The sequence below is a fragment of the Folsomia candida genome, unplaced genomic scaffold, assembly GCF_002217175.1.
Source record: "Folsomia candida strain VU population unplaced genomic scaffold, ASM221717v1 Fcan01_Sc002, whole genome shotgun sequence".
NCBI classification, from domain to species: domain Eukaryota; kingdom Metazoa; phylum Arthropoda; class Collembola; order Entomobryomorpha; family Isotomidae; genus Folsomia; species Folsomia candida.
Window position 1 is genome coordinate 1,870,438 of NW_019091194.1, and position 12,596 is coordinate 1,883,033.

The following is a 12,596-nucleotide window of genomic DNA, read 5'->3' on the forward strand; positions in this document are numbered from 1 at the left end:
CGAGAGATAACCTAAAATTACGTTATAGTTGGTATGTAAATCTCTCTCCCTCTCGTGTAAGGAGAAACCTGCATGGTTGAATTTTATTAAGATTCCTCTTCTAGTCAAGGAGACTAATTCGCTACTGGTCTTCTTTTTCCTAGATAAGTAAATAAATGGAAGCAACAAAATCACTATCCTTCCACCGGACAATGATTACCCATCTGAACCTCGTTTGTTCCTCCTGCTGCTGTATTATTATTAAGGTTTTATGAAGTGAAACATTTAGCCGTTTGGGTGTGTGGATTAATATGTGATATACAAAATCCAATCTAATCCGGAGGCATGCATGCATGCGAAAGAAAGGGCGAGAGATTAGAAAAATTGCAGTCATTAAATCCAACTGGAGTTCGGAGCATAAACCAAATGAGACTAAAACCCGACTCAGAATGAAAAGTCCTGATGCGGGGCAATCAAATAATCAGTTTGTAAACACGTCGAGTCGAGACACGTTATTAAATTCTGTCAGTCAATCGATTTGGACAGGTCCAAACTTGTCGTTGACTGCGTGCAGCAAAGATGCGTAGCACACCCCATTCGCACTCCCACTCGTCAGCTGCTCGAACGCGAACATTTCCTCCTCCGTAATTTCCAAAAAAAAACATTTATACAAAAAAACAACGGCCTTTGTCAAGGCCATTTCTTCGAAAATGCCCCCCAAAGGACTCCCTTCAGTGAAAAATAGTCCGAAAGTAACTTCAGGACCATTTGAAGCGTTTGCTCGTAGGATTTCAGAAAAGAAAGCAGCTGCAGCGTAAGTGGAAATATTTGACAGGTCAAAAATGTGAAATAATTATCATCAGTTGGGTAACCTCCATTGTTTTTACAGGAAACGCAAGAAGAAGCCAGCCGAATCTGCGACGAATGATTCGACCCCTCCAAAGGACGAGATTCCTGAAGTTTACGACGTTTCGTAAGAAAAACATTCAATTAATTATTAAACTATTATCATTCGACCGGTCGAAATAGTGAAATAGGTGAATTGTTTGGGTTAATTTAAATGAAGATTTCTTTATATTTTACATCCAGTGACGATGAGTCTGAAGTTGAGGTTTTCGAGTATCCGCCAGCTCCGAAATTTCTCAAAAAGAATGATGATGGGTAGGTCACACTGTTTTTGTGAATCACAAAAATATGCCATTTTGGTTATTTACCTTTGTATGTGTTTTATTCACCAGTCGGGGAAACGGTCCATTTCCTGCCCCAACACCCACAAGTGACGTATGGTTGACGACCAGGACACCTCTTTCGACTCGGTAAGATTTGTTCTCAAATCCCTGAGACCGGTCTCAAAATAAAAACATCTGGGTGTAATTGACATGATGTAATTGTAGGACAAACACTCCGACTTCTAAACCAGTTGCGCTTGGAAAGCGGACATCACTTCCGGTCTCCCGATCCGACGCATCTCCACTCCCAACAGTGGCAAAACCCCCAATATTTAAGTATGTGCAAGTACGAGTTAGTATAAAGGTCAATAATAGTTAGTTTTAACTTTGATTCGTAGGGAAGAAAACAATGATGGTCCCAGTCCACGTGGAATCGGTTCCAACGAAGTTGAGCCGCATCCAAAGTGGGGCAAGGTGGGTAATGTTTAAATTATTTTTTTTATTTATTAGTATGCTGAGATATTTTGCTATTTTTCACAGCTGTCCAACAACAACAAAGATCAAGCAAATCGTGTAAATTTGCTGGACTGGATCGAGTCTGTGTTAAAAGATGTAACACGAAGGGACGACGTGGAGTTGGAACGTTTGAAAAAGGTGGCAAGATGGGGCCAAAATGATAAGGAGCATGTGGAGATCAACTTTACCCCCATTGGACTTTCACAAAGTAAGTGAATCCTTGTACCGGTACAACTTACTTAACTGTGAACGAAAACGTCATGAATCCTTATTTTTGGTGTAGGATGGAATGGGATCAGAGGTTATTACGTCAACACAGGAAATCAACAACAGAAGTTGGCAGCATATTATGCCAAAAGCATGAGATCCTCTTCAAATGCGAATTTAAGAAAAATAAAAGCTGGGTATAACGAACCAGACAACCCACAATTCGAGAAACGAAGACAACGAGACGCTGAAAACAGGCCAAATGCTCCGGAAGTGGAGATAATATACTTGGCCGGCGTTTGCCGCCCTGAAGTAAAGGAACCTACCCCCTGGGAAACTATCCAGAAATTGGAACCGGTTCCACAGGAGGATTCGGCAAATGGATATGGCCTTTATCCCGGGATTTCTGGAGGACAGAAAAGAGGGATCACTTCAAGTAGAGATCATTTGTCCGATCCAAGTTCGGAACTGTATCCAAGGATATTTGACCCAACAGACCCAAAGTGCCTGTACGAGATTTTTACCAGGATGTGCGATTCTCCTGCTACAAGATCAACTGCAGAATCATTCTACATGGTTAGTTGATGTGCTTATTCCCCATTTTATTTTAGACCGGTCTAACTTGTTGGACTTCGTTTATGTACTTGTTAGGAATATGGAGATCTCTTCAACAAGGAACATCATGTTGAAAGATACATTTACACGAAAGCCGCCGATCTTCCATGGCACCTGTACCAAAAGGTTCAAACCTATGTCACCAAAAAAGTACCCCTGTTCGTCATCGTCCCCACGGGTGACCGGTCACAACTCCCCAAAAACAAATATTGCACTTTGGAAGACTTGACCACCCTCCCAATTCGGATTGGAGAAGAAGAGATCGTATTGCAATATGACCCAAGCGACCCTGACTTAAAACCAGCGTGGAGACGTGTGAAAGATGCTGCTGCTCTTCTACGGGAGTTCCCAAACCCACCGGACAGCTTTTTCTATAAGAAGGATACATTGAAGGCGGAATGCGAGACGTTGATGAAGATGCGGAATTAATTTGCACCGGTGCAAATTAATATAAATGTTAATGATTTTTTAATTTATGAGTTGTTTATTGAACGTATTTGTTGTTTTGAGGCGTAGGTGACTCACAGTGTTATGTCTGTTTAGATGAATTTTATTAAATATACCCGAAGTAAAGTACCGTTTAGAACTACGGACCTGTCATACTTGTTTAATTTTACATAAGGTTGATAACAACGCAAATTGACTCTTTGCCTTCATTATAATCAGTCCATAGTTTCACAGCATAACTTGAACAATGCACATCATCACCATCATAACTCGAGTCTTGGAAACAGTCCGGACGTGTCTCAGTCTCCCCCCACTAATCTGCACTCTCACCAGCAGCCTACAGCCCACGGAGGTCACCCCCACCACTCCCACCGCGATTCCCCCTACAAGCTGCCTCCCCTCTCGTCGTCCAACTCATCAGGCTCCTCCGTCGGACCGCTCAATCACCACCACCCCCTCGTCGGTTCGGCGGCGGCCATGAACTCGGCCGGCTCCCATCATCTCCACCACGCCTCTGCCACTGCCAGCAACGGTTAATATCCGGATGTTCTGAATTTAAATCTGGACATTCCTTCTTGTTTGTTCATTCCCTACAATTGAGTTACACTGAAATTATGTAGAATGACCGCTTCTCCTCTTTCCACAAAACAATTATCTGGTTTATCATCCTCCATCCGTCCGTCCGTCGGCCTGTCCATCGGAGTGGTTATTTTTTAATATATAAATAAATACGTGCCCAGCAGAAATTTTGCGAGAGAAAACGCCAACATATTAGTAAATATTTACTTACAGGTCATCATATGCTATACATAATTATCATGTTTGTTACACAACAAATTAATTCCCTCCTGCGACAAAACCATTGTCTTTGACTTATTGACATATCTTATACAAACCACCGCAATTACTAAACTAACGGTTTGGTAAATAAATAAATTCAATTTTTTTCTCTCTACTTCGTGTGGGAATAGTCTCGTCTCCTGATAGAATTACTTTATTGCTTCCTCTCCGAAGAAACCTGTCGTAATAACATCACAAATTGAAAAATGTCTTTATTCTGCGCAGTCCTCGTGTAAGCAATTATTATTACTCGCGAGATACAGAAGTACAATCTCTCTGTATGTAAATGTATTGACATGCCGATGATGCCGCTGTTAGGAGACGATGACTTCTTGTAAGTAGTAGTGTGTGCCTCTCATTGTCAGTGTCAATGTCATGCCGGGCAGGCAGAAGCGTCAATGTCAAGTGGGAATTAGTCGAGAGAGAGACATACGTTTGCATGCGACGGAAGGGATAAAAGACGAAGAAGAGAGTGATGATTACTTATTTATTGTTGGGTAAGTATTCACAACAACCACCTCGTTGCCACCAGTTAGTAATGCGGTATATGCGCATATATTGTATAAATAATAAATTGTTATGTAATGTAATTCCTTCCCGTCATACGGGGAGAGAGGATGCCGCGAGTGCGAAAGGACGTGCTTGGAGTGAATAATGTTAAAAAATGTGGGTACATAACATAACTGAGATTTGTTTTAAATCGGTCGATTCAATTGTTGTTCTTGTCGGTCGGGCACACTTTGACGCTGGTTAAATGAATTTGTCGTATTTCAATGTGCATACGAAAATAGATACGATTTGCTAATTAATCATGACGGTGAAAAGTGGTGGTGAAAGGACGGATTTTGTTAAACATTCTTGAATTTGAGGATGACCATGTTTTAAATAGTGTTCTTCTCTAATTGCTCATTGTTCCATATTCATGATTAGATGACGGACAGAGGGTTGTTGAGCGAGTGAGTGAATCTTAGCCTTTTTTCCTCCAACACACGACTTCATCCCGTAAATAGAGCAAATTAGAGAGGTAAATGTGTGATGTGATCAAGCCGAGGTAATTTGACTGCCCAACTCATCATGGGATTGCATTGCATGCATGCATATTACATTTTTTTACTGTTCGTCCCGATTAAAATTACGATTTGAAAACTTATTTACCAAACCAAACCCTACAAACAATTTGAATTTGGAGACGAGCTAATAACAATAGGTCGATGGATGGATGGATGGACGGATGGAATAATAAATAACGTGAGAGGAGATAAAAAGCCCGTGATTACAGACAGGGTGGAGTGATTAGCAGAGCTAATGGTAAAAAGTAGGCATTTTAAGGGACTTGTTCTTCTTACTGGCTGTTCATTACTCTCACAGGTTGGGCCAGTAACATGAACAAAAGCAGTCGGGGTTCTTTGTTTCTCTTCGTCTTCGTGTAATAAGGGACTGGTTTCGACTGCTAGCTAGCTGGACATCGAAGAAGAAGAAGACGATGATTATTATTATGATGGGCTTCAACTTTTATATGAAGCAAGAAGAGTTTTTTTACCTGCTTCTTCTACTAGTAGATATTATTTTTTATCGGGGAAACTAGGATGAGATGGCAGCATAATAACGTAACATTTCTGTATAAGAGATAACAAGAATCTGGTTAGATTAATAATAACGAGGGTGCTTGGAAGGGAGGAAAAGGGCTCCTCAATAATTGCATGATATGATTATTATCATTTATCGATATTCTGGAAGAAATGTGAATGGAGGAGAGGAGATTGATTTTTTGAGGAATGGGGTAGAAAAGTGAGATTTTAAAAGGATAGGATTTTTGGGAAATAATTTAAATTTGTATAGATTTATACTTCGTTTATTTCGAGTCGTTTTAAAATTTCCGCATTATTTTTACTACTGTTTTGAAAATGTTTCAAATACATTTTTTATAAAATACGAGACACCCATTCCTCACCCATGACCCCCACGGAGGTACAAGTACCCCAATGATAATGGCAGACACTGGACTTTGTATTCAAGAAGAGCACAGTTTGACCTTAAAAATTACTGAAGGAGCAAATATTACCCAAGCATCGTTAATATTCCGAGAGTGATCCCTTGGGGTCCACTTTACATTAAAACCGAGTTCCATTAATAATCGATCAGATCACATTTCTCGTGATTTCAACGACACTTTTGATTTATTTTGAATGTTGATAAACTAATGATACGAACAGGTTCCTGTACTCTCCATCCAAAATTACACATTAATTTACCTCTCCATTTCCATATATAGCCTAAAAAAGCAAACCTGTCAAAAAATCTGTTCACTCATTTTATTTATATTTATTATTATTATTATGTGAACCAATTTTCCACTTTTTTTCTACCCCATGAAATATGTGACTTGCCTTAAAATTTGGAATTTCACGCTCCCCTCTCTCCATAAATTAACATTACCACCGTTCCTCTCCTCCTTTGTTAACTTAATTCATTCAATCGTTATCAATATCAATAACATGAGTGAGTGAAGTAATAATATATTTATGGCAAGAAATTGTTGTTAATTGATGCAAATTTATTTCCATTGTTCTCTCTCCAAGTATGTAATAACGCAAGCAAAGTAATTGACTCATTCCATCCATCCAGCACGGTTCCTCTCCAATTGGGTTCGATTAACTAAAACTGAAATCTCAATTAGCTTCGAATTAACAGAGTTTATTATTATCCTGCTACTTGTCATCAGGCATGTTGCTTTTATTGAGCTTAATTCCGTGTAACCTGAAACTTTTAATTAACAAATGTTAAAAAACGTTAACTTTAAAATGGACCAGCTCTTCATACAATTGATGAAGTATTATTTTACATCATTAATTCACATTTACGTATACGCTACACTGCTACCACTGCCTGTCTAGTTTTTAAGATTTAGATCTTGATTGGGATTTGAATAGAATTAACATTTCAAAAAATGAAGCGATAATTACAATAATTAAGCCGGGGAGGGTTTGCTTATCAAATGGGTATGTATTTATATAATAGAAAGCGGACGTGGTGGGTGGGTGGGTCGAGGAGTAAAATAGTAATAAATAACTCATTTATTTATTGAGCTGAGAAAATGAAGGAAGTAAAGATTTATTTAATTTGTTGGCCTGCGAATTTCAGCCTTTTTCTTCTTGACAAGTGAGTAAGTAAGTAAAGCGTGGTCCGTGGGTGAAACAAATCAGGTTCTGCTTATTAGCAGATAAAGAGTTAGTGCACCTAAAATTATATACAGAGTCGAATTAGTGGTGGGGTAGGTACATACATATGTGCATTTACTGTTGGTCTGTGTAATATGGTCCGGAAGTGGGTAATAATAATAAAAGGGATCGGATCTCGTATTTAGCCCTCTAACAAAATGCCTGTCTGCCCTGCCACCCGTCCAGCCCAATCGACTCCCCAAGTTTTTTTAAAAGTACGTCCGAATCGAGAGAATCGCTCAGTTTCATTGAGAGGAAATTCAATTAGGGTTGAATTATTTGAAATGCAACTCAGCAATGCAACCACTTGAGTCTTCTTTACTTATACTTGTAATGCATCAACTTTACGCCGACGTGACTTCATCTCATTATCAGATCGAGATCAATCAGTGGTCTGGTGGGTGGGTTGAACATGCGAATTCTGTAATTCAGCCGCAATTCTTTAGGGAATGGAGGAAGGGTTATCTTAACTGGCTTATCGGGTATTCAGAAAAGTAGAGTGGAAATGGAAAGGGTTGCTGCTGGCTGGCTCACTCACTTGTATAACAATAATAAGTGTGTAATGTGACCCTTGTCATCCGGCCGGGCGTAGGAATCGGATGGCTGCATATTCAAGATCTCATTTAATACATTTTCTCCTCCTTCCTTCCTCGTAGCACAATTATTCTCAATTTTCATTCCCATTCTCTCATCATAGTCGTCGTCGTCATCAATCCCATTTAATTTTTCAAGTTGTCCCTCGAGTAATAAGGTTGCTTTTGCTTGGTTGGATCGGAATCTATTGTCCGTGTCTGCATGTAATCTCCACCGCATCCGAATGGGATCATCGCCGTCTGTAATCTTTCTGCCTTAAAATTGAAAGGAACCCTTTTTAAAGAAAATAAAAATGTTAACCTGCTCAATTCCGTGAAACCATGAAAAAGTTTGGAAAGAAAAGTGGTTCAGTAGTTTATTTACGATTGAGAGACGCTTTATTTTATTTTATTTTATTTTATTATGGCTCAATTATCTAATTCGCTTTACTGTCGGATCCCACGCCGCTTATAGAAAAAGAACTAAAGAAGAATTGAAAAGAGGTTTTATTTTTATTGGATTAATTTCTAAAGGATCGATTTAAGAAGGAGGAGGAGGAGGCCTTTCTTTAAAAATTATAAAGAAACTGAAGAGAGGATGGGGTTAAGTGGTTGTGAAAAGAAAGGTGAAAAAAGTAGGATTTTTACGAATTTATGTGCACTAAGGATTTATTAGCGTGCCTAATTTTTGGGGCTGTATTTCTAACTGATGGAATGCATATAAAAGAGTTCAGTTATTTGGACGAGTGCTCCATCCATCCCGGAATTTACAGATATTTTGAAAAGATACATACTGTACGGCACATCCGGATGACAAAGTGTACGTATTCGGCTAATATTTGGTGGTGGTGGTGGTTGTTGGCCTCCTATTTTCTGCCTCGGGTAGATCAAAGTGTGTAATTTATGTCCGAAAACATGTAATAATGTTTGTGTAGTCAGAGTTTTCGACTGAAAGATCAAAGTACTTTCTCTTTGCACTATTAGCAGTAGTAGCCTGGCCATTCCTGCAGTACTACCACTACCACTGCTGCTTCATCTCTCTCTGACAGAGTAAATATTATTTCTCTTACTTGTTTGTCCTCTCCTCTCATGCCATCCTGCCTTCCATCCACCCGTCTCTGCAGGAGGAGAGAGAAATGTAAATTTTATGCAATGGTCACACTGACAGACTGACTAGTAAATATGAATCTCTGCTTCTCTGTAACTGTCTCTCTGTATGTATGACGGTTCGAAATAAAGTGAAGCATTCAGGCGAAAATCACAACAATCAAAAATCAAAGCGAGTTCCATCCCAAGTTTCCTAACTGCAATTAGGGAAAGCACCTTTGATCTTTGTTGCAAATGAAGGAATACAAATTATCTAGTGGGTTGCTGTATGTATTTTTGTTTGGATGGATGGATTGGATTGATTGGCTGGTTGGTTGGCTGGTTGTTTGTGCTTGTGAGTGGAAATGACAGGGTGGTGGTGAAAGTAGTTGATGCGATATCAAAAATGCTTTCACAGGGAGTTAGTTACTTATAGCGTATTGAAAATTGTTTGTAACAAGATGAATTAATGGAGTGTAAGTGTAACTAATTTCGATTTTTTTATTTCTCTTTTTAGGTAAGTACTTTACTCAACTTTTTGCTGGCTGGACAATGGCAACGTATTTCGGATTGACTGACCACATAAATCGATGATCAGGTTTTTTCTTTATTTTCTGTGTTAAATCATGACCATCATCATTGTGATGCGGTTAAAATAAGTGTTGGCAAAAAATGCTGAATGATGACGATACGTGGAAAAGTGTCATATTTCTAGTCATCTATCATTACTATATCCTGAAAATTGACTCTCCTGCCTGGAAAAAAGTGTAGGGATGAAATATAAACTGACCAGAAATATCGAGAAGAGATGACATCACGGTGTAAACTGCTGCGTACATCTACCTGGTAGTATTTAGCAGAACGTAGATAGAAGTGGGTCCAAGTCAATATTGATCTTCATCTCGATCCGAACAGTTAGTTCATCCAAGCAAACGAAGCAATCGTCCAATTTATATAATTTCATGGTGTGCCGAGCTCAAGTAGTGAGTTGGTTGGTTGGTCGGTTGGGGTATAAGAATCAGTGGGGAATCGTGTCGAATTTCTATCATATCCAGTCGTCCAACCATATCTTGGGGCCATTTAGCAATCCAGGAGAGAGAATAGTGAGGCTTATTGCGATTGAGTGGACAAATTTCCTGAGAGAAAGAATCGGATGAGATAGATGATCACTTATTGTTCTATTTGCGGTTTGGAGAAAACAAGGAAAAGGATCGAGTGTTTGTTATTTGGTCACTTTTTGTTGTTTTCCGTGTGTGGTCAGCTCAGCAGACAGAGGGGACACCACCACCACCACAAGAGGCCAATTCTCTGTCAGAAACACGTCGAGAGCAGGTTGACAATAGGATAGCATCAGCGCGATGACAATGCCAGAGACCAGGCGAGGCGAGACAATAAAGGATCGGGGATTGGATACTGGATTATCCAATCCAGTAGACATTGCATGGTCCGATGCTCTCTGGCTCTTTTGCGTCCCCCAGTTTTTTTTACGGTTTGTGTTGCAAAAGAAAGAGGAATATGTTGCACTTTTAGCAATAAATTGATTTGAGAAAGAGAAATTGGGATAATTATGAAGAATGTGATAGACGTTGGTTGGTGCAGTCTGACCAGGAGCAAAGTAGAGGAAAAGTTGGTAATCATAGTTGTTCTTGCTGCACCCCCCCTGGAGAGACACTCATTAGCCACCTACCCGCCTTAATTAATTACAAAGTAGAGAAACTGAACAAAGTAGTAGTAAATTTACTTCGTCTTATCTCCAATCTTACTCTACCAACCAGAGACACACTCGTTTTATTAATAACGAGGTAATTAAAAACCTGACATGAGATTTTGGACAGATTTCATAACTTTTCAAACTGAATCCGGGATGAATTGTGGGCTGCTTCTGGTCGTAATTATGACCACGTTGGTAACACTTGGAGTGTGAGTTTCGCTCTTTTTTTAAACGAAGGAGGGAATCAATTAATTCATGTTCTCGCTATCAAAATCTGTATGTATTTCCATTAAAAAAAGCTGAGCTGTGTATTCATTTTCATACCCTTCTCATTCTCACACCACCACATTTCTCATTAATTTGGCCATGAAATAATTTGTCATCCGCGTCCGCCCGCCTGCGACCACGCCACCACCGCCACCGCCACCGTCGTGTCGTCGTCGTCGTCATCGATTCCACGCTTCGTTGGTCGGTTGTTTGGTACTTGTGTCGTAATTAATGAAAGAAAAATCGATCCAACAGCATAACATTGGGCTGATCAAGACCGCAGCAGCTTTTCATGGATATGCATACATGGAACCGTGACTTAATTTAAAGTGAGCGGATTGAGTGAATGATAATGTGAATGTTTTTACGTGTCCTCTTCACTTTCATTACAAAATTTGAATAGATTTTACTCCAGCATCATTACCAACCGACCAACTTTCACATGTTATCCAGCTCTGTAATAAGTGGGCATTGTGAATACCGTATGAATCGAGCCCTTCCGTATTTCCTCATTATTCTGGATCGGATCAATGCAATCATTCGTTACACAAAGGCCGAAGCAGCTTTTTAGACGACTTGGTAATGAAAATGAAACCGCACATTTTTCATTGATTCATTAGTTCATGAATGAAGCATGCTGCTCATTTATTTCGGATTGAGTTTAAAAATTTTTCAAAGATTTTAAAATTTTTAAGAGAGGAAAATTTCATGTTTTGTGATATAGTTTTTTTGGGATGATTTTGTCCTTGCTGGTCCTCTCATTTCCGCACCCTTCACTTTTCATTAGTCTTTATTACGCTCCAAATCCTGTCCGGGGAGAAAAGCGGAACGATGGTAATGAAGGGTTCGTTGTGTGGAAGGACAAATTGAAATTGAGAGAGACTTGGAACTGCACCACGAATAAGGGACCAACTTTTGTACTTATTTAAAAAAGGGGCACATTTCCAATCTGTGTTTGAAACGGAGAGAATTGATTGAATTGGACAGGTTACACGTCCAATTATCCAGGCTTGAAGGTTATCCGTGGTTGCTTATTATTCGGCAGTATTATTCTTGTTGAAATGACGACTTGGAGGAGGAATTAAGGCACTGAGGAAATTGGTTGGGGTTGATTATCATCATCCATTCGTTTTTCTCCGTAACATAACATTACTTAACGAGTCAGTCAGTCTTTGACTGGGTGGTCGACGGACTACGCCGAAATCGCCACCAACAAACAACCATCATGTCCCCATTTGTTCATACCTGTACTAAAAGTGGTTGTGGAGAAGATACTTAAGTTTTTTTTCGAGGAGAGTGAAAGGAAAGGTGTTACGGCTTCTCTGAAGAGGTGCCTCAATCACATTTTGATTTGAGGAGCGTCTCGTTAAACGGGGCTAAATTGCGCAGTTTCTTTTGCCTCAGTCTGTAATCAGGGGCTTCCTTCAGGTAGGTAAAATCTGTTGCTTTGGGTATGGAAATTGGGTACTTTCCGCTCCAACAAGGAGTGATTTTTTGAGATTTGTTTATTCTTTCGTCTTGTTTTAACTAGGTCACCGTTGTCTTGTTGATTATGCGTAATTAAGTAATTGAGAGAGAAAAAGAGAGATGATGACGAGTGGGATGGTGGACTCGTTTTGATGAGATGAGATTGATGAGGTTATTCGGAGAACTGTCATGACAAGGTGGGTGGGGAAATTGGATGGCAGAGTGGATTTTTATAAGTATATAGTTATTAGTTTTTTGCAAAAATGGGAAATTTAATTCTGATATGTGTATAACAATTACGTCAATAATGAATATTTTGCTTTTACATATTTATAAATTGTATTGTAGATTGGACGGCCCCAAAGACGTGTAGTATGAAATGAGTCCAAAAACATACCAGATTCTAAAATATATATGAAATTACATCACTAATTTAATCGTATATCATTCCTTCCACTCCCAATAATTGAGCCTATGTTGGTCCCGTCTGCCGTGGTACTGA

The 12,596-nt window shown here is 39.4% G+C and overlaps 2 protein-coding genes across 7 annotated transcripts in view; both read left to right on the forward strand.

Moving 5' to 3' along the window:
• The window catches only part of LOC110843907 (protein pangolin, isoforms A/H/I/S), a 113,214-nt gene that overhangs the window by 44,324 nt on the left and 56,294 nt on the right, over positions 1-12,596 (forward strand). The window lies entirely within an intron of this gene.
• Positions 163-3,079, forward strand: LOC110843908. Its single transcript, XM_022089966.2, has 9 exons — positions 163-793; positions 869-952; positions 1,069-1,140; positions 1,218-1,295; positions 1,374-1,484; positions 1,547-1,622; positions 1,689-1,872; positions 1,948-2,447; positions 2,523-3,079. The coding sequence occupies exons 1-9, from the start codon at positions 690-692 to the stop codon at positions 2,913-2,915; spliced, it is 1,602 nt and encodes a 533-aa protein (XP_021945658.2). The 5' UTR covers positions 163-689; the 3' UTR covers positions 2,916-3,079.

Excerpts from the sequence above, each read along its gene's own strand:
- LOC110843908 (XM_022089966.2), top strand. The coding sequence starts at position 690 with ATGCCCCCCAAAGGACTCCCTTCAGTGAAAAATAGTCCGAAAGTAACT. Across the intron at positions 1,485-1,546 it reads GCAAAACCCCCAATATTTAA|GGAAGAAAACAATGATGGTC; the intron begins GTATGTGCAAGT and ends TTTGATTCGTAG. Across the intron at positions 2,448-2,522 it reads CTGCAGAATCATTCTACATG|GAATATGGAGATCTCTTCAA; the intron begins GTTAGTTGATGT and ends TGTACTTGTTAG.